This window comes from Myodes glareolus, chromosome 11, assembly GCF_982192425.1.
Source record: "Myodes glareolus chromosome 11, mMyoGla1.1, whole genome shotgun sequence".
Classification (NCBI taxonomy): Eukaryota; Metazoa; Chordata; class Mammalia; order Rodentia; family Cricetidae; genus Myodes; species Myodes glareolus.
The window spans coordinates 16370044-16391497 of record NC_142036.1 but is presented as its reverse complement, the minus strand read 5'-3'; the positions used below and the strand labels follow the sequence as shown (position 1 = coordinate 16391497).

Here is a 21454-nt window from a genome sequence, read left to right as displayed (position 1 = left end):
CTGCCTCCATGTATGCCTGCACGCCAAAAGAGGGCGCCAGATATTAAAGATGGTTGTGAGCCACCATGTGGTTGCTGGGAATTGAACTCAGGACCTCTAGAAGAGCAGCCAGTGCTCTTAACCACCGAGCCATATCCCCAGCCCCCCAGTTGTTCTCTTTTTAAAGCCTAGTGTAAAGGACATTAGCTGTCTCTACACCTTTACATTTGCTAGATATACATGCATATATATGTGTACACATATATGCTTTGTAGATAGAAGACATACTGAGCTTCACAAAGACTTTGTAAGGCACCTGAAACTTAGGTATCCAGATGAGGGGGCATAAGGAGTTAGATGAGGGAGAAAAAGATCCCTAAGATTGATTTTTTTCAAGACAGGGTTTCTCTGTAGATTTGGAGCCTGTTCTGGAACTTGCTCTGTAGATCAGGCTGGCCTCAAACTCACAGAGATCCGCCTGTCTTTGTCTCCCAAGTGCTGGGATTAAAGGCGTTAACCATCACCATCTGACCAGAATTGAAACAGAAAGTAAAAAGAGGAACAATTGGCAGGAAAGGAACCTTGGTTGCCTTAGCATTAGTAAGGTAGGCACTGAGGAAGAGAGGTTCAAGTCCACCCCCACCGACAGATCCTGTGAGCTTTGGTGAGGCTGGGTTCCACCCTTAGCTGCTCCGTGCACCTTTGCATCTGTCGCCTTTCTCCTTGTTAACTGCACCTCACTGTACAAAGGAACCGCTTGGATTTCTACTCAGGTGTAGACAGGAATTGACACACTTGGCACACTGTCTGCTCTAAGCAGAGTTTATTTCTCCTGTTTCCCCTAAGGTTGCTAGGTTACTAAGAATCACAGAATACCTGAGGAAGAAAGATACACACCCAAGCAGTGCACCTGAGTGCTCCAGCCAAGAGATGAAAGGACAGTTGCAGGACACCAGTGGACAGAAGAGGGGGAGGGAGCAGGCTGTGGTGGTAAGTGGTGCAGAGCTGACGTCTGTGTAGACGTTGGTTAATGGCTGACCTTTCAGTCACAGCTCCTCGGCCTCTCTAGGCCATTCCGGGAAGGTGCAGCTGTGCTTCTGCTCCCTCCCTAGGCCTCAGGGGAGGGGCTGGCCACAGTGAAGAAGGCCCGAACAGCAGCTCTGCCCACAGATGTCCCTGAGTGTCCTGCTGCCATCAGTGGATGTCAGCAGACGCCTGGGTCCTCACACGCTCCAGCCAGCAAGGGTAAATCACATGTTTTGTGGGTTGTCCCATGCTCAGTGGTCCTACTAGCAGGCACAGAGGTACCCAAGTCCATCACTTTAGGGGCTGGGGATCCCTTCAGCCCGATTTGAGAGAACCCTCAGGTCTCTTGGATTTTGTCTCTAGCTTCCAATACTTTATTGTTCCATGTTGATGCTCATGTCATGAGGTGTTGGGGTCTCCTAGAGTCCTTTATTAACTAAGAGTTACTCCATAGTGGTGTCTCAGGCTAGTAGACCCCAGCTGGTCTGCTAGGTTGGGCAGAGTTAGGTTTCAAGGACACATGTATCAGTGGCTTAGCATCTGAGACATGGCTGCACCGAACATGTGAGACTTAACACTTGAAAAGAAGACATTTTTTGCTTTAGTTCTGGCTGTAACCAGACCCTCTACTAGGTACTTTGAACATACAACATTGCCAATACTCACATGTCTTTACAAAGACTCACCAGCACTGTCTGATTTCTGGCCTGATGCTAGGGTCTGCAGTGGAAGAGGCCTTGCCCATTTTAGAACGTCTATGCAGCTCTACCCTAGGGGAAGGCAGTTGTGTTGGGTGGGAACAGTGACCCCTCTGGCACCAGTGTGCAGCACCACCCTCCTTAGTCACCTTTCTTTTTTAGCTTCTGTATTTTGGAGTTCAGTGATCCCTCTCACAGTTCACGTCCTCTCAGCAAATGGTCCTTCAGGGTCTGCCTATGTTCTACATTCCTGGGGCCCGGTGACAGGATCCTTGACCTTGAGACAAAGTTCTTAGCTGTTCCAGATGGATAGGTCATCTGGAAATACCTTTCAGCTTTTCCAGGGGTGGGGTTGGGCTGGGGGTTGTCATGGATCTGTTTTGAAAGGCCCCTCTTACCCTTGAGCTCCCCTCCAGAAACCCGCTCCTCTTTCATTCATTGAAGTCAGCCTGCTAAACTCTTCTAAACACAAAGATTTTTAATACAAAATCTACCTTTCTAAGTAAATACAGTAGCCAATAAAAAGCCTGCTGCCCAGCCCAAGTAGCAAAGAGAATCTGCATTGCTGCTTCTTTGAAGGAAGGTCATTTGGACCAGCTCATCGTGGTGACGAGTGAGTGACTGCTGTTTTTCCTAACTATTCAGGTTCTGCCTCTGCAGCCACTGAGAACCCTTCTCCCTGCTCTGAGGGAAGCTGTGGGGAAATGGTCCCTGCTAGTGATGGAAGTGTGCCACCTGTGGGCCAGCAGCTGTCGGTGATGACATCTGCTAACTTGGAAGCCAGGAGTGTCTCTGCAGATCCTGCTCTTCTGTGTCAGGATGTCAGTAGGTCAGCTCTTTATTCCCAGGTAGCAGAGCCTAGAGGGCTGCCCCCAGCCCAGTTGTCAATGTTTCCTGAAGAGAATGCTCCAGAACACACTGCAAAGCAGGATTCTGAGGCCATCCAAAGAAGCAACGGTGTCTGTGGTACCCCATCATCAGGTGAAGGAGCGGAGTCTCTGCTTCTTGAAGAATCAGGAAACGCAGAGGCAGGAGACCTCAGAGAAATGAGCCAACCCCACCTCAGTAGGCAGCAGGGCAGCCCCAGCCATGCCCTGCCTACAAAGGATGCAGCCTTCTGACTCCAGAAAACCTTGCCTATGAATGTCCTGTCAGCTGCTCGTGTTTCTAAGACTATGCCCGTGCCAGGGCCTCAACCTGGACCAGATGGATCACTGCCCACTAATGGGGGTCCCAGTGTTGGAAGCGAAGCTGGGAATGTAAGCTGGTTCCTCTCTAGGATGGAGGCAGATGGCCGGAGAGAGCTGGAGACTGTGGCTGCTGTGGGGGAAGCCCTGGCTTTTGAGATTTCCGATCTATGCCAGGAAGTGTTGTCTCAGGGACAGGAGCAGGTTTCTACTTGGACTTCCAATGGGCTTACTTTGTCCCGTCCAAGTACTTCAGTGTCTCAGAAGAGAATGCTGTCATAGTGACTAACACAAGGGGTTCTATCTTGAGGTTTGACCCGCCGGAAGGGGTTGCTTTGGAAGCCATAGAGGCCTTCCACACTGTGGAGGCAGAGCCCTCTCAGTGACCAAGAGTCAGGTGTGTGTGTGTAGGCACTCTTAGGAGAGACCAGGAACACTTGAGATAATGCTGCAGGGCAGAGCTGGGGGATCATGGCTGTACCTCGTGCAGGTCCTTGCGTAAACATGACTGCTGTTCCCACAGCCCTTGCAACATCCCAGGCACTTCCTGTTTTCTCAACAGATCTCAGGGCATATCGTAGGGATAAACAGGCAGGTTTCCTAGTAGGAACTGGGGGCATCCAAGTGGCTTAGGCAGAGCTGTGTCCTGTGGACTGGGCCACTTCTCAAAAGCCCAGAGCTTCTCCACTATCTAAATTATTAATCTGCATTTGGAGTATGTGGACATTTATTATAGTATCTTCAATACTTTCTGATTTGCCTGGAAATGCTTTATAAAAACAAATTTAAAAAGACAGCACCAACCCCTTTTTCTCAAGGTATTCACCATGAATTCATCTTCAAACCCTCTCAACCCAGTTCGGGTAAATTCCAAGCTTTTTATTTCCTCTCTGTTAATTGGGCAGGATTTGGGATTGTAGAAGACATATTTGCGTGACTCACTACTGTGTTCACCTTGATGTGCTATATTGACCTCTGATGACATCCTTGTTCTGTTCCGATACAGTACTCTGCAGAATCAATATTGTGTTTATCTTTAGTTCCTTTATTTCTGCCTGGCCTTGGCAGTATTGATCTTTCCATTAGCTCTTTTGAACAACTTGCTAATGGGTGTCTGGGGAACAAACTACCAAGAATACACAAGAGCTGGGCATGGTGTGTCCGTAATCCCAGCATTTGGGGAGTTGAGGTAGGAGTATAGTGATTCTGAAGTCATTATGAGTTCTCTATCCCAGGATACCTTAAAAAAATGTCTAAGAGTACATACTACTCTTGGAAAGGACTTTGATTCCCAACATTCGTTCAAGCTGGACAGCTCACAACTGCTTAAAGGATCCAGCTTCAAAGGCTCCAACACCCTCCTCTGGCTTGTGTGGATACCTCAAGCTAAACAGATACAGAGTACCCAGGGCCCAGATGTAAACAGTCATGATCACTGGACTTTTTATTGGCTTGGCCCATCATTTCATGCAAACAGCAGCAATTTTTGGTGCTTTTCATTTCTATTACACTAAACTCAGTGAACTCTACAGGATTAAAAAAAATATATTTATATATTTAAAAATCTATTTATTAATATATATTATAGGATATAATATATAGTATAGTTCACGCCAGCCATAGGTGGGCGTGAACTGGTCTCCCAGAGGACTTGAATTTGGTTCCTAACAACAAGGTCAAGTGTGTGGCAACCACCTGCAAACTCTAGCTCCAAGGATACCTGTTTGTGGCTGCCCTGGTCATCTGTACATGTAGCACAGACACAGTAAAAATAAAATCTTAAAAAATGACAAGATTTTTAAACCTTAAATATTTATGGGATTTTACTTATAATTATAGAACTAAAACATTCTCTTCAAATTTTAAGTCCAGGGTTGGAGATATGGCCCAATGGTTAAACAATTCAGCTTGTGTGAAGCCTGGGTTTGGTATCCAGTACCACAAAAACAAAACAAACAAAAAAGGTGGAATAGGCACAAAGTAAAAATAGGAAACTCGGGTTTTCTATAGAGGTGTAATATGTAAAGTATACTTGTTGGAGCCTGATAGGGGAGTTCAGCCAATCACTTTCTGTTTGTGGGGTGTGTTGCCTTAGGCTAAAGCTTGCCTATAAACCTAGCAAGTGCGCTCCCGCTAGCTCTCTCTTGCCTGGCTCTTGCGTCCGGAGGGATCGTTTGGATTCTGGTGTAAGCGGTGTAAGTCTTACTTCTGTTTATTAAAGCTGTATATTTTGTATTAAGATAGTCTGGGGACTTTTCACTACCGATTGCCCTGTGGCTTCAGGAGCCCATGTGACTCCAACACAAATATCTATTTTCCCTAACTGGACTGGTACAGAGGCGTGTGGAATAACCAGACACAACTTACACCATTGTTACGGAAAAGGGCATCTCAGGCTTCTTCCTCCTGAAGATCTCCCCTGAGGATCTCCCCTGAAGCTCTCTGTGTTTATTCTCCAAACATCTTTTATACCAATACATAAACTGGGCGGGAAAATACATCATCATACTGTCATGTAGGCAACCAGGTGAATGGCCTTTTGTCACGTCCGCATCTGTCTGCTGAGTATGCTAGCTGTCACGTAGGCTTGAATTAGCATCTCTATAAGGCATCCTCTAAATTACAAAATGAGGCCCCTCAGCCACTCTTCTTCTTATTCCACTCCGTGGTGGTCACATGCTAATCTGGGACAGGGCAGAAGGGGAGGACAGCTGCCCAAGTACTTTTGTGTCTGGAGAGGCTGCAGTGGCTGTCCAGCCAGTGATCTGAGCCCTGAGGCTGTGGGCACAGGTAAACTGACTGGCAGTTACAGGGCCCGGTGCCCTGTTTCCAGGAGCATGCTCTCCAGTTGCAGCTTGCTGTCGCTCTCTATGTACGGCTGGTGGAGCCACATGGACAGGTAGGTCAGGATGAGGTTGCGGTCAGCAGTGTGGGCCAGCTCAGCACCAATGGTGTGCTTCAGGAGGAGTTCCTTCTTGTATGCACTGGAGAGCCGGTGGGAGACCTCATCTGCAACAGACCAGGTACCGTGGCTGCATGAGAATGCACTCTCCTAGACTCAAGCCGTGCTTTCATAGGCTTCTGGTTCAAAGCCAGAGTCAGAGCTGGCCAAGTGACTCATCTGGTAGAGCACCAACAGGCATGAAGCCCTAGGATCAATCCCTGGCACCCCATAAACTGGGTGTAATGAGCAGAGACTGGAGGCAGAAGGAAGGATGAGAAATACAAGATCATCCTCAGCCAGCACATAAAACTCTCCTCAAAACAAATCAGAATAGCACTGGGATAAAGAAGGACCAAGCTAGTTGAGGTAGTTAATTGGTAGGAAACATAAGGCCACACAACCCTCGAGTGTAATTGGAGTTTTCTTTGGGTCACCATCCAGCTCCCAAATAAAGACACAGAGACTTATTGTTAATTGTGAATGCTTGGCTTTAGCTTAGGCTTGTCCCACTGGCTCTTTTAACTTAATTAACCAGTTTTTATTCATCTACATTGTGCTTCTCTTTCATTCTGTTGTTCTACTTTCCTGCTGTTTCCGTGTCTGTCTAGCTGGCTGGCCACTGGCATGTCCCTGGCATTTTCTTTTCTTTCTTCCTCAAGCCTAAATTCTTCCTATTTACCCTCCCTGCCGGAAGTTCCACCCATACCTCCCCCCTTGCTATTGGTCATCCAGCTTTTTATTAGACCAATCAGGTGCCTTAAGTAGGCAAGATAAAACAGCAACACAGTTTTTAATAATTAAACAAATACAACACATCTTTACACAGTTAAACAAATATTCCACAACACTCAAGTAACACACCATAGCTATAAAGAGTCACCTCATCAAGACTCAGCAATAATAGCTCTTGAAGGACTGAAGCAGGGGGACTGCTTCAATTTGGAGGCATGCTTGGGCTACAAAGTGAGTACCAGTTCAGCCTAAGACACATATTAAAACTGTTTAAAAAAGTAAGGAAGGAACTGGAGAACTGTCCTAGCAGTTAAAGAGCACTGAAGCTCTTCTAGAGGAGCTGGGTTCAATTCTCAGCGCCCATATCAGGCAGCTCACAAATACATATAACTCAAGCACCAGGAGGACACAAGGCCTCTGCTTTCCAAGGGCACCCGCATTCATGTATATGCATATATCTACACACAGATACAAATAATCACAAATAAATCTTTAAAAAAATAAGCCAACATCAACTAGCCTAACCTTAAATAACATGGCATTCTGTGTATATGTATACATGCTGCATTGTGTGTAGAAGTCAGAGTGCAGTTTTCAGGCATTTGTTTGTTCTACTAGCATGTGGGGCCAATGGGTGAAAATCAGGTCATCAAACCCAGACGCCTTTACCTGCTGAGCCATCTTACCTGCTCCCTTAGCCATGAATTTGAGCCCAAACCGCCCTTAAAATTGCTGTGATCCTCCTCCCAAATACTAGAATCACCAGCTTGCACCATGTGCTAGTTAGTTTTACGTCAACTTGACATAAGACAGTCGTTGGAGAAGAGGGAGCCTCAATTGAGAAAATACGTCCATTAAGTTGACCAGTGGGGCATTTTCTTGGTGATTGATTGGGGAGGGTGTCATCCCTGGGCTGGTGATACTGGGTTCTTTAAAATGGCAGGCTGAGCAAGCAATGGACAGGAAGCCATTAAGCAGCACTTCTCTATGGCATCTGTGCTAGTTCCTGCCTCCAGGTTTCTGCCCTGCTTGAGTTCCTGTCCTAATGTCCTTTGATGATGAACAGGGATGTGGAAATGTAAGCCAAATAAATCCTTTCTTTCCAAGTCACTTTTGGTCATGGTTTCATCACAGCAATAGAAATCCTAAATAGGACAGACCATCACTATCATGCTAAATTTCATTTTTCTCAATGGTCTCCTCCCATGAGGCGTATCCTTAACGGATGGGCTGACTTATTTCTTTATTATGCCCTTGAACTGACAGTTTTCCTGCTTTTGCGTCTCTATTACTGGCATTATAGGGATGTGCATTACTACTTCTGCCTTCAATTTACATATATATATATATATATATATTTTAAAGACAGGGTTTCTCTGTATAATAGCTCTGGCTGTCCTGGAACTCATTTTGTAGACCAGGGTGACTTCAAACCCACAGAGATCTTCCTACCTCTGCCTTCCAAATTTTGGGATTAAAAGTGCCACCACTGGCTGGCTCATATATTTATATTTTAAAAGACATATAGATGCCCCGTTTTCATTCCTAAGGACTAGAGCTAACCAATGCTGATGTTCTTCTTAAAACCACCTCCAGAGCTGGGTGGTGGTGGCGCACAGCACTAGGGAGGCAGAGGCAGAGGAACTCTGCTCCAAAAGCCAAACAAAACAAAACAAAACAAAACACCCCAAAAAACAAACAAACAAAAAAACTAAAAAACCAAAGACACCTTCAGAAGAGCTACTTACAAAAGAAGGTTGTGGGCCATGTGTGAAACAGAAGGGGCCGGTTACTTTCTTCCCTGTAATGGTAATTTTCTAGTTCACAAATTCCCTTCGTGGTTGAAGACAGCTTTTCCATTTTCATTTGTATTTTGGTCTGAAAAAGATATTAATTTGGAGTATGAGAATATTGCTTAGAATTTCTAATCTCAGATTTAGTAACTATAAAAAATTTGAAGGCTATATGTATAGTCCTGGTGGGGCTAAAATTCTAGTAACTCACCCCATTACCGCCACAGACAGATTTCCAGGGTGTGTGAGCAGGTGGGTACTGTGGTTTTGTTAACTTTGGATTACCTGGACTTTTACAGCCTCAGACAGAAGAAGGCTTGGTGATTCCCACCTCAGTAAGATCTCTAAGAAGCACTAGTGTTTAGCTTCAAATACCTGGAGGGATCCCAGTGGGCCACCGTTATGGAGTGAGATAGGCAGAGAGGCACTCAGCATGTGCATTTCTGTGCACCTCTGTGAGCCTCCTACCCACACAGAAGAGCACAATGAAAATATGAAACCCACAGATCTCCCTCCCTCTGCAACTGTGTCCTCTGTCAGGAAACACCAGCTCTTCTCCACAGTGACAAGAAAGGATGACACGGATGAAGGGCAGTGAAGTACCTGGTTAGTTATATGAATGATCATTAAGATAAACAGAATTAACTAGGATTCTACGTAGATTTAGGTAGCAAAGGTTTATTAAAACTAAATATCTAACTCCTGAGTATAGTTAACTGCTGCAGGAGCTCCTTCTGCTCCTTCAGCCAATAGACTTTAAGATACCAGCCCACTTGGGCGTGGTCTTTTGCTTTAAAAAGCAGCAGTAGCCATGCACTAGCTTGCTTGCTTCCTGCTCCACTTCCGGCTACTAGACTCCTTTCCTGGTCATGTAGAGGGCTGCTGTCTAGGATGGTGATCTGTAAGTTTTTCCCTTTATAAATAAATAACCCTTTTATTAATCATAATTCCAAACTGGTGTGGGATTGTTTTGTGACTTATGCCTTCAGTTAACTGCTATGTGTCTGGGGGAATAAAAGCAATATACAGCATCAAAATCATAATACCTTGTACTTGATCCTCCCAACTACCTAGCCCCTGGTTTTATCTAAAGTGGCATACACTAAATTCACCAAATGTTAATATTTAAAGGTATCTACTTTCTTCTCAAATTGTTTTAGGTTTAATATTTCACTTGGCTTAACCTCCAGACGGGTTCAATCATTTCTAGTCTCAGATGGGAAGATCCTTAAGGTAAGGTGGGGAGGCGGGGCCAGGAAGGGGTCTGTGCTTCCTGTGCATCCCATGGCCGACCCCTCCTAATTCTAGAAAAGCTTAGAAGGGTTCAGAGAGGAGGAAAATCTGGGGGGTCCTGACCTGTCATATCTATAGTTGGTCCCCCACAGGGACAAAATCATATCTGTGTGTGCTTTGTTGAGCTAAAAGTGTAAAAACAGCCTACACTCATATATTTGTAGCTGGAGTGTCTCCCACAGTAACATAGAACACACTTAAATGGGGGTGCATCTTTAAGGGGAAAGGCTGCACCAATCCCCCAAGAAAAGATATGTAAAGCCAAACCTCTGTAATGGCCAGGTAAACAAGAAAAGCAGCATTCACAGTCTTCAACCCCAGCTTTTGGGCTTGAACACAGAATGAGAATACTTTTCCAAGACAGTTTAAGACAAATTCAAGCCAGGCGGTGGTGGCACATGTCTTTAATCCCAGCACTCAGGCACAAAGACAGGTGGATCTCTGTGAGTTTAAGGCCAGGTGGTCTACGAGTGAGTTCCAGAACAGACAGGGCTACACAGAGAAAACTGTCTCAAAAAACAAACAAAAAACAAAATAAAACAAAACCTGAGTCAGGGTCGCCAGAACAGAGTTTCTTTCTTTCTTTTAAAAAGATTTATTTATTATGTATACAGTATTCTGCTTGCATGTATGCTTAGATGCCAGAAGAGGGCATAATCTCTCATTACAGACGGTTGTGAGCCACCATGTGGTTGCGGGAATGGAACTCAGGAAGAGCAGCCAGCGCTGCTGTGAGTCATCTCTCTAGCCCTGAGAGTTAGTGTGTAGAGTTTACTTTCTCTAGTAAGATTGATTGTTTATGTGTGTGGGTGCCTGTGGAAGCCAGAATTGGAGCTGGAGTTAGAGACAGTTGTGAGCTGCCCGATATGGGTGCTGGGAACTGACCTGCAGTCCTCAGAAAGAGCAGCAAGTGCTCATAATACTCAAGACATCTCTTTAGCTCCAGGACAACAGGTTTCTTCTTTTTCTTTTCTTTATACAGGGTTTCTCTGTGTAAAGGCCTGGCTGTCCTGGAACTCACTATGTAGACCAGGCTGGCCTCGAACTCACAGAGATCTGCTGTCTCTGCCTCCCGAGTGCTGGTATTAAAACATGAGTGCCGGGCTGGAGAGACGGCTCAGTGGTTAAGAGCACGGACTGCTCTTCCAGAGGACCCAGGTTCAATTCCCAGCACCCACATGGCAGCTCACAACTGTCTGAAGATCCAGTTCCAGGGGATCTGACACCAATGCACATAAAAAAAAAAGTTAAATAAACCATAAAAAATATTAAAAAAAAAATAAAACACGAGTGCCACCACCACCTGGCTCTTTCTTTCTCTCTTTCTTTGTCTTTCTTTCCTTTCTTTGCCTTCTTTCTTTCTTTCTTTCTTTCTTTCTTTCTTTCTTTCTTTCTTTCTTTCTTCCTTTATAGGGGGAACAGCTAACAGGTTTCTAAAAGGACTTTTCTATACAAGGGATATGGCCCCTTGAGAAAAAGGCTAACTCTAGGACAGAGGCAGGAAATATTCAAAGTAAGTCTGGAACAGCTTTCAGTGCTAGTTAGGAGGGAAATGTCAGAAACATTCCCAAGCTAGAGCTGTACTGTGGGGACAACATTTCAGCCAGAACCCCCAATGCCAATGTGCAAACAATCTGAACAAGAAATCCAGGATCACAACCTGAAATTAGACCTGCTATGTCCACACTGATAACTCGTGACCGCGGCTGCTTCAGTATCGTGTGGCAGTACGGAGAAGTCACCATGACACTGTCTGGCCCCCAAAGTCTAAACATTTACTCAATGGACCCTTTGTTAGGTAGATGGAAGAGGAGGCTGAGGAGGAGAAAGGGCCTCTCACAGTTTGAACACCCCCACGGTCAAACAAACCCCAAACAGTTCCATTAGGCTTGAGTGACAGTGATGTAGATGGCTAGCTCCTTTAGGTCTTACCAGGCCATCCAAGATGGCCTGCAGCTCCTCACATAGCGCTTCAAGTTCCTTATCATATTCCAGATTCGTCTTCTCTTCCTTTTCACTGGAAGCTGGGCTGCTGCTCTCTAATTCAATCTTCTCTTTACTCCTGGACAAAGCAGAAGGTAATGGGTACAAATTACATGCTTTAAACTCATCTCATGTTGGGTGACCAAATGTCTTTATCCCAAGGCTTGAGGAGGAAGAGGAGTTCATAGTCAACCTGACTTCACAATGAGTCCCTGCCTCAAAACACAGAAAAGATGGGAGGTGGTGGCGTACACCTTTTATCCTTGCAGCACTCGGGAGGCAGAAGCAGGCAGATCTTTCTGAGTTCAAGGCCATCCTGGTCTACACAGTGAGTTCCAGAACAGGCTCCAAAGCTATACAAAGAGACCCCATCTCAAAAAGCGAAAAAAAATTAAAAAGAAAAAAAGGGGAGGAAACCCCTTCACCTCATTTTATTATAGTAAATTCTATAGAAGTCATTAGCCACATAATCATGTTAGACATTTTACATAAATGTTGCAAATGTCATTATAGTAGATGTTTATTTGCATACACAATGAGCATATCCATTGATCACTCAAGTTTGCTATGCTCAGATAGAACTGAGGGCCTCCGGTGTGCTGTAAATGCTCTATTGCAAAGCTATACTCCCAGCCCTGGGCATCCTTGGTGTAAGGCTTAGTGCCAGTTGTACAAAGATGCATAAGATATGGGTCATTTCCTGAAGAAGTCAAGAGTTGGTGAATGGTTTTTAAACTGAAGTCTGTGATCCATATACTTTGGACATTAAAGGCTTGGTTTTCAGCCTATGGTGATGTTAGGAGGAGGGGTAATGATTAAGGTTAGGGTCTAGTGGGGAGATATCTATTTGTGTGATGGCATTCCCTTCACAGGATTTTGGGATCCCAGTATCTTCTTTCTGGCCCAGCCATGTGCATCCACTGTAATGTATGCCACCCGCCACAAGTGCTGACAAAACCAGGAGTTAATCTCTGGCGTTTCCTCAAGAGCCATCCATGGTTTTGAAGACATGGTTTCTCATCACTGGAACCTGGGGCTCAAAGACTAACTAGGCTGGGGTGGTGGCCTGTCTCTTTCATCTCAGTCCTGGGACTACAAACACACATTAGGGGGCTGGAGAGATGGCTCAGAGGTAAAGAGCACTGGCTGCTCTTCCAAAGGTCCTGAGTTTAATTCCCAGTAATGAGAACTGGTGCCCTCTTCTGGCCTACAGGTGTATACGAAGGCAAAACACTGCATACATAATAAATAAAACCTTAAAATGCAAAACAACAAACAAACAAAAAACTCAAACACACATTGGTTATCGAAGTCTGAACTCAGGTCTTCGTGTTTGCATGGTGAGTTCCTGACTGACTGAGCTACCTCTCCAACTCCTCCTTCAGTATGTCGTCCTAGCTGGCCTGGAACTTGCTATATAGTCCAGGTCAGCCTCAGACCCACAGAGATCCAATTGCTTTTGCCTCCCAAGTGCTGGGACTGAGGAAATGAGCCACTGCACTTGTTTCTCCCCGACCCCCAGACAAGGTTTCTCTGGTTAGCCTTGGCTGTCCTGGAACTTACTCTGTAGACCAGACTGTCCTCAAACTCACATAGATCTGTCTGCTCTGCCTCCTGAGTGCTGGAATTAAAAGTGTGCACCATCATTTGTTTCCTTTGTTTTTTTCAATTTTTAAAAAATTTATGTGTATGAGTATTTGTCTTGTCTATCTGTTGTATGTGTACTATGTGTATGCAGTGCCCACAGAAATCAAAAGAGGGCATCAGATCATCTGTAGTTGGAGTTATAGACAGCTGCAAGCTGCTATATGGATGCTGGGAACTGAACCCAGTTCCTCTGTAATAGAGTAGAATTTTTTTTTTCTCCTTCACAACGGAGATTTTATTGGTTGAGGAGCAAAGTACACAGTCTTTTCTTTCCTTTCCTTTCCTTTCCTTTCCTTTCCTTTCCTTTCCTTTTTGGTTTTTCAAGACAGGGTCTCTCTGTACTTTGGAGCCTGTCCTGGCACTAGTTCTTGTAGACCAGGCTGGCCTCCAACTCACAGAGATACGACTGCCTCTGCCTCCCGAGTGCTGGGATTAAAAGTGTGTCCCACCACCGCCTGGCTCAATTCTTATACCCAAACTCTGAGGAGTCATACATTGTGTTCATGTACCCAAGAGCCATGTGTTGTTTCTCAGTGAACGTATTCCATGTGATGTTCCATCCTCACACTTGGTAAGTCTTCCCTAAGACCTCACATAGTCAAATGCTCACAATCCTCAGTCCCACTGACTCACCATTTTATACCATACACAGTGCACACTCAAAAGTTTATCTCTCACAGCACATTGTTACCCTTGTTAGGAAGATGGGCCGCCATGAGAGGACAGTCCTGACAGGGCAAGGGGAACAAGTCTACTAGAAACACGAGACCGGACATAACTGAAAATATTCCAGAGACAAATGCACAACCAAGACTCCAAATTACCATTTAGTATGCTTTGTGTAGTTGGATATAAGACTATCCCCCTCGATGGAATGTTATGGTGACTCCCGAGACAGTCACAGCCTTTCCTGATTCAGTATCCTGCTATTTTCAGGTTGCACCAAAAAATAAACAACCACAAGTGATTTAATGTCTTAAAAAATCATTTATACTTAAAAAATTGGATAAAGCGGGATTTCTCCCCCTTTTAAAAATGTTTCTAGAGCTACTAAAAAGTTCGCATTTACAAAATAGTTGATAAAAATATTCCTCTGGATTGTACAAGAAGGGAGGCGGGGACACCGACAGCCATGATGGATGGTTAGCCGGACTTGGCCTCTTCCTCCTCTCCTCCAGAGGCTGGACTCCGGTATTCCATCTCTCCGTTTCTGCAGGCAGATCTGTGGTTTGCTGCTCAGCCACTTCAGCTTGTTTGCCTTTGCTCCCCTCTTCCCTTTAGTTTGCACGTTTTTTATCTGATGATTTATCTTTTCCCGCGGCCTTTTTCTGGCACACGTCAACCTTGTCAGGGGCAGGCTTGGCTGACAGCTTCTTGGAGTGCTTGGGCTCCCTTTGCCACTCCATCCTCACTAACCTTCCTCTTGGGCATCGTGGTGGCGCTGGATGGGAGGCACGTGTGATGCCGGACCTGTCATGGAGCAGCCACACAAACTCTAGAAAATACTCTTAACCATGGAGTTATTTCTCTAGTCTCCCCACCCCCACTTTGTCTTTTTTAGGAAAAAAAAAATGGAGCTGGAGGTGGCAAACACCTCTAATTCTAGTTCTTGGGAGATGAAGGCAAAATGATAAGAGGTTGAAGGTTATTTCAACTATGTAGTGAATCTGAGGTCTGCCCAGGCCTACATAAGTCTCTGTCTCAAAACAAACAAGGGATGGAGGCTGGAGAGAGGTCTCGGTGGTTAAGAGCACTTGCTGCTCTTTCAGGGAACCCAGGTTCCATTCTCAGTATCCACATGGAGGCTCACACCCTTTTCTGGCCTTTTTAGGAACTGCACCTATGTGATGCACATACATACATGCAGGCAAAACACTCATATGCATAAAGTTAATAAACCTGAAAAACAATAATAGCAATAGGGTCTGGCCAGAGAAAGAAGGATTAGTTATTAGGTACACCGACTGCTCTTCCAGAAGACCCAAGCATCCACATGGCAGCTCACAATCACCTGTAATTCTAGTTCCAGGGTTCTGGCTTCTGTGGGCAGCAGACACACAAGCGGTACACATATATACAGGTACAATATTCATATATACAAATAAAAAGGTATATAAAATGAACTGGGTGCAATGTGTGTTTCCAACTCCTGAAGGAGGTTATGGCAACATAGTGAGGTCCTGCCAAAAATGTAAATAAGCCAGGTATGGTGCACACATGTAACCCTAGCAAGTTAGGAGATTGAGGCAGGAAGACTTTTGGGTATTCAGGGCCAGCTTGGTGGAGGGAAACTATTTAAAAAAGAACCAAAAAGCAGCTAAACAAAATCAATAAATGGAAGGAAGGGAGGAAGGGCTAAATGGCAGGCAGCAGTATACACATGAAATCCCATTTACCTACCACCCACATTCCTAAGAGCAATATCGTGTCTTCCTCTTCCCAATCGTCTTCTAACTTTATAAACAGATGTAAACAATATGTAGTATAATGTTATATTTACTTTTACATTTATTTGTGTGTATATAAAATGGGCCCATTTATGCCATGGTGCGATGGGCAAGGATAACTTGCATAGTTTGGTTCTCTCCTTCTACCATGTGGGTTGTGGGGACTGAACTCAGGCTTCGTGGTAAGCACCCATACTCACTGAGCCATGTCCCTAGCCCAAGGTGTCAAATGTGTAATCCTCCTGTCCCTGCCTTTTCAGCATATCCTCCCAATGTGGGCCACAACACCTAGCACGCATCTGCATTTAAATGTATATGTATAGTTCATATTTGCATGTATCATTTTGTCATTCTTTTGGGTCAATATTTTATTTTACTTTATTTACACCAATAAATCCTCACTCCCTTGACTCTTAGGCCCAATGGTTAATGTGACAATACGGAGCATGGGCACTCCACATGTACTTACAATAAGCTGACTTTCAAGTTGGCAATATTGCTCACGGTGGTAAAACCGGCGTCATTGAGGCTTTCCCACTTCAGGATTAAGTTATGCCAATCAGCTGCATTGTCCTTAATTTTCCTTGCACTGACGGATAAAACAGGTTTCCTGGGTGTTGCAATTCCAAGAGTCTTTGCTGAGAGGGACCAAAAGAAACACGACTATTAAGGAACACATGATCACAGTCATCCATAGTAAAGTGGTCTGAAATGTCACACCAACTGGATAAACCAATGTTCCAGAATCTAAGAGGCTGTTCACAGCTCATGGCTCCATAAACACTTGCCTACTTTCTTTTTAAGACAGTGTCTCAAATGTAGCTCCAGCTAGCCTTGAACTCAAAGAGATCCTCCTGCCCCTCTCTCTCCAGTGCTGGGATTAAAGGCGTGTGCCACAACACTTGGCACAGCACCTTGTCTACTTAAAGCTGTGGCTTTTCCATTATCTCTTGTATGAGATAATCTAGTCTTGACTGTACCCCCACTATCCTCTTCCAGGCACCCTGAATCCTTAAACGGAGCCTCTGACTCCTGAAAGCTCATCACACCACACACCGAGCAAGCGGGACACTGGACATGCAGGGGTGATCTGGCCAGGCTGCTGCTGCTCCGCCTATGACTTGGGAAGAAATCGACACTTCTGCCTGCATCACCGCTTCAACACTTGTCTCAATCCCCACCTCCAGTCCTCCATCACCAGGCAGAACTCCAAAGCACATGCAGCTCTCTCCGGGGCAGCTCCTTCCTGAAGCGAGTGCTGCCCCATCTAAGACTCACCTGATCCTCAGCCTGAGGAAAGCAAGACCAAGAGCAGAGTTTGAGCTGCCTTCTCAGCTTAGAACCCTAAGTAGTCATCGCACAGCTGAGCGGAATCCAGGACACACGACAGCTGCCTGCTCTGGAGGCTACGCTTCCTGGGCATGAATCCTAGCTCTGCCCTATAATCTCTGAGTATAGACATATTTGTCAATCTCTTGGAGCCTCAGTGTTCTCATCTGCAAAGTGGTGATAAAACAGCATCTACTCCATAGGGCTGTTAGAAGTGGATATACGAGTTTGAGGCTGCCTGGTCTACATACTGAGTTCCAGGTTGGCCAGGGCTACATAGTGAGACCCTATCTCTAAATAAATAAATTCAGTATTAATTAGGGCTCTGTTTTTTGTTTTAATGGTATTGGGACTGAACTAGGGTCCTGTGCATACCCCATTGGGCTATAGTCCCATCCCATTTTATTGTATGAGATGGTATTACCAAGTTGCCCAGGCAAGCAGAAGTCATTTTATACCTCAGACAGACTTTGAACTTTCTATCTTTCTGCCTCAGCCTCCCTAGTAGCTTGGACTGCAGCCTGTACAACCATACCTAGCCCATAGCTCTTCTTTTAAATATGTTGAATTTTTTCATTCATTCTTTTTTTAAAATTTATTTATTATGTATACAGGTCTGTCTGCATACCATAAGAAAGCACCAGATCTCATTACCAATGGCTGTGAGCCACCATGTGGGTGTTGGGAATTGAACTCAGGACCTCTGGAAAAGCAGCCGGTGCAGTGCGGCGCTCTTAACCTCTGAGCCATCTATCTCTCCAGCCCTTTTCATTCATTCTTTACTTAAACAACTAACAAATATCAGTAGGCTACCTTCAATATGTCAAGTATGAAGAGTGAAGTGACTGAATGAGACTAGGGCCTTTTCCCACAGCACTTACCTTCCAAAAGAGAGTCAAACAATACCCAAGTAAATGATCTTAGCCAGTTCAGATCATAAGTACTATGCAAAAAATGGAACAGGAAGCCAGGTGTCATGGCACAGACTTTAATCCCAGTGCTCCAGAGAGTGAGGCAGGAGGATTACTAAGAGTCCAAGGCCAGGCAACCACTGTGAGTTAAAAAGAGGCTAATGTGGGCTGTGTAGCAGGACTCTGTCCTGTGTTAGCATGAACATGAGGTATGAAGCCAGGGAGAGGGAGGCAGCATGGGCCCTAATATGACCATGAATTTGGTGAGTATAACAGACAGGACAAACCAGCATTACCAGGCTAAAATGGAGAAAAAGTGGCAAATACGGAGGAGCTCACACACCTAGAGCCGCACATGCCAAACAGGACGAGCTAAGCACAGCGAAGAGCAGGCAATGAATAAGCTTGGAGCAGAACAGCGACATAATGTCCATATCTTAAACCTTACCCTCATTGCCAAAATAAGCAAAAATTGGTTAAAAATACTCCCCCATGAGATATGAAAGTGGAGAGAAATGCTGGGTAAGAGGGTATCACTGGAGATGGGGGACAGAATCAGAAGAGGGTCAACCAAAATTAAGTATGAAATGCCATAAAGAAACCTGCAACTTTGTAAGTTAATTAAAATGAATAAATAAATGAAAATTTAAATCCTCCTGTATAAGGAGCAGATGGTGATGAGGACAGAAGGAACTATTTAAAATTGGACTGGAGGAGAGTAACAGAATTCCTGTCAGTTTTTACTTTAGTCTTAAATGTTAAAGCCCCCTCCCATGAAAAAAAAACCTCTAAGGAAAGAAAATCCTTAGGGTTCTTAGTGGGATATTCCATATGCTGAAGTCTTGTAATGGTGTGCTAAGTGTCAGTGTGGTAACATATGAAAGGCTTGTGCACACAGGTAAATTGTTCACTTTTGAGAAATAAAATGTAACTTCTTTTTGTATTTGGACATCAAATTATCAGATTTTAAAGATTTGTGTGTCTCTGTGGGAGTGTCTGCCAAGGCCAGGGGGTGACCCATCTCCTGGAGCTGGCAGTGTAGGAGTTTGTGATATGCCTAATGTGGACGCTGGGGACCAAACGCCAAGACTCTAGAAGGGCAGGAAGTGCTCTTAACTGCTAAGCCATCTCTCCACCTTCAAATTTTGTTTTTCTATAATTTAACCTCACCTTCATCAGGGGACTAGAATATTTTGAGACTCATTTTTTTCTGATGCAAAAAATTTATAGCTAAAATTCTATTTGTTATTGACTTACTATTAACTTATCTGTAAATTGCAATAAATATATTTGCAATAGTTAAATGCAAAAAAATGAAAGAAAGAAAGGCATTGCCCTGGTCAGTTTTGCTGTTAACTTGCTATACCTGGGGAGAACCACACTGAAGAGTTGTTTGTGGGGATGTCTGTGTGATAAATGATGTATAAGGGCCTAGCCCACTACGGTGGTGGGCTGTATAAGAAGACTATCTGAGGGCCTGAGGGATGGCTCAGAAGTTAAGAGCACTTCCTGCTCTTCTGGAGGACCCAGCACTCACATAGAGTCTCACAACCGGCTGTAAGTTCAATTCCAGGGGATACTATATCCTCTCTGGCCTCTGTGGACACTGCACACATACAGTGCACTTAGATAAATGCAGGCAAACACTTATACAAATAAAATAATAAATGAAATCTTATAAAGACAAAGTAAGCTAGCTGGCAGTGCACGAGCCTGGGAGGGAGCTGGAGAACAAGCGCCAGTGAGCAGCCTTCCCTCACTGTTTCTGCTCCTGCTTGGGTTCCTACCGATTTCCCTCAGTGATGGACTGTGTCCTGTTAGGGTAAACCAAATAATCCCTTCCCTTCCAAAGGAGCTTTCTAGTTGGGGTACTTTACCACAGCAACGGGAGGCAAAATTGAAGAGTTCCATCAAATACCTTGGTTACATTAGAAATCACCGCAGTAGACATTTGTCACCTATACTTTGGCTGTCATCACATTCACCAGTGAATCGAGTTATCCGCTTAATGTCTATATTCCCCGCTGGACTGAGTTCAACCAAACTAGTTTAGTCTCGTTTCCTCCCACATCTTGCACATAGCATATGCTGAATCAAACATGTTACATACAGGAACTGCTCTTACTACCTGTATTCGTCCCTAAGTGGGGGTTCCTGAGAGCGAGGATCACATCGGACTCAGTTTGCCGGCCCCACTTAGGAACTCAAGGCACAGGTCCGAGGTCTAGATACTCCCAGCCAAGTAGGGAGCTATTAGTGATCGGTCACAGGCCAGGGCGGTACTGATGTTACTCCAGGAGACCACTGCCATACGCACTAATCGGCACAGAGACAGCCTTTATTACAAGTTGCAAGCTTCACGGCCGGCGTTCCTGATTGCCGGAGTTCAAGCAAGGGTTTCTGGAGGGGCTGGCATGTTGGCGCCAATGTGCTCCGGAATGCTCTAAGCGTCACACTTCTGACTAATACTTCACAGACATCACCACACTCAGATCTCTCACGGGAAAGAATAGGCTCCTGACAGCCCGCGAGGTTCATGCGCGCCCTGCATGTCACACGGCGGACTCCCAACCTTCCCGCAGACCTGCAGCCTCGCCACAACAAGGGAAGCACAGCCCTCACACGCACCTTCCATGCGGTCCACAGGTAGATATCAACAAGGAGACCGAGGCCCCGCCCTCGGACTGAGGAAGTGGCGTCACTTCCGCTCCATGGGTCGGCCGACACTTGTGGCTCTGTCACTCAAGCTCTCCGAGGAGTCGCTGCTGCTCTCGGAGGCCCAACCCGTTGCCCAGGCAACAGGCTCCCGGCAGCCCCTGCGGCCCGGAGTGCATCCCGCCTCCTCCGGGCTGGCGGGGTTGACGAGTCCTGAGGGGCTGCCGCGGGAGGTGAGTCCCGGAGCTCGCTGGCGGGTCCTCGATGCCGCCGACGTCCCCGACGTCGGCCCCGCGCCGTTCCTCCTCCTGGCAGAGCCTCCCCTTCCTGTCTCAGCCCGTCGGGTCTCCGCAGTCGCGTCGCCCTCCCTCTGGCAGCCACCGCGCGCGGCGCGTCTGTCACAGCCCGCGTCCGTGCCGGGCACCGGACGTCGCAGCGTTCGTACACTGCCCGGAGCCGCGGCGGCGCCCCAGCTCCCCTTGCTCCTCCTCTCCTGCCCCACCCTGCATCCCTCTCGCGGCGGGCTCCAGGCTCCAACCTGGAGATTGACGTTTCTTTCTGTTCTGTCCCTCCAACCCTCAGCAGGAACCCTTCCATTCGCCCACCAGCGCCAAGCAGCTGGCTTGGGCGTCCACTAGGAGTTCAGTAAGTGCTGGTTAAATGCATAAGCGATTGCCTCCCGGTTAATAAGGACTGTGTGGGCTCGGAGGCGGAATGGGCAGTGAGGGTTAAAGAATGGGGTGACCCCGGGTTCAGACCCGAGGTCCGGTCACTGCACTTCCCTTTCTTACCAGTTTGCTGGAGCAAGTGTCAACTTCCTAGCTTTAGTT

General features: G+C 45.8%; 3 protein-coding genes and 1 pseudogene across 7 annotated transcripts in view; 2 read left to right on the top strand and 2 right to left on the bottom strand.

The window, feature by feature from the left end:
• Positions 1–5106, top strand: part of Znf839 (zinc finger protein 839) — a 28370-nt gene extending 23264 nt beyond the window's left edge. The window contains 4 exon segments of the mRNA XM_087911446.1: positions 826–969; positions 1092–1224; positions 2349–3149; positions 3152–5106. Coding sequence (XP_087767572.1) covers positions 826–969; positions 1092–1224; positions 2349–3149; positions 3152–3276 — 1203 coding nt within the window. The 3' untranslated portion in view covers positions 3277–5106.
• Positions 5107–5261: 155 nt separating this feature from the next.
• On the bottom strand, positions 5262–20742 carry Cinp (cyclin dependent kinase 2 interacting protein). The gene is made up of 5 exons (XM_048431337.3): positions 20598–20742; positions 16199–16367; positions 11585–11714; positions 8315–8444; positions 5262–5899 (listed from the first exon to the last, which is right to left on the bottom strand). The coding sequence occupies exons 1-5, from the start codon at positions 20602–20604 to the stop codon at positions 5697–5699; spliced, it is 639 nt and encodes a 212-aa protein (XP_048287294.2). The 5' UTR covers positions 20605–20742; the 3' UTR covers positions 5262–5696.
• Positions 14250–14713, bottom strand: LOC146892496 (non-histone chromosomal protein HMG-14 pseudogene; annotated as a pseudogene).
• The window catches only part of Tecpr2 (tectonin beta-propeller repeat containing 2), a 105231-nt gene continuing 104498 nt past the window's right edge, over positions 20722–21454 (top strand). For 3 of the 5 annotated variants that reach the window (XM_048431335.3, XM_085697963.2, XM_048431331.3), the window contains exon 1: positions 20722–20857. The gene's annotated coding sequence lies outside the window, so the exon portion shown is untranslated. Of the gene's footprint in view, positions 20858–20950; positions 21270–21454 lie in introns of those variants that run through there. The other 2 variants (XM_048431332.3, XM_048431333.3) reach the window with 1 other exon arrangement.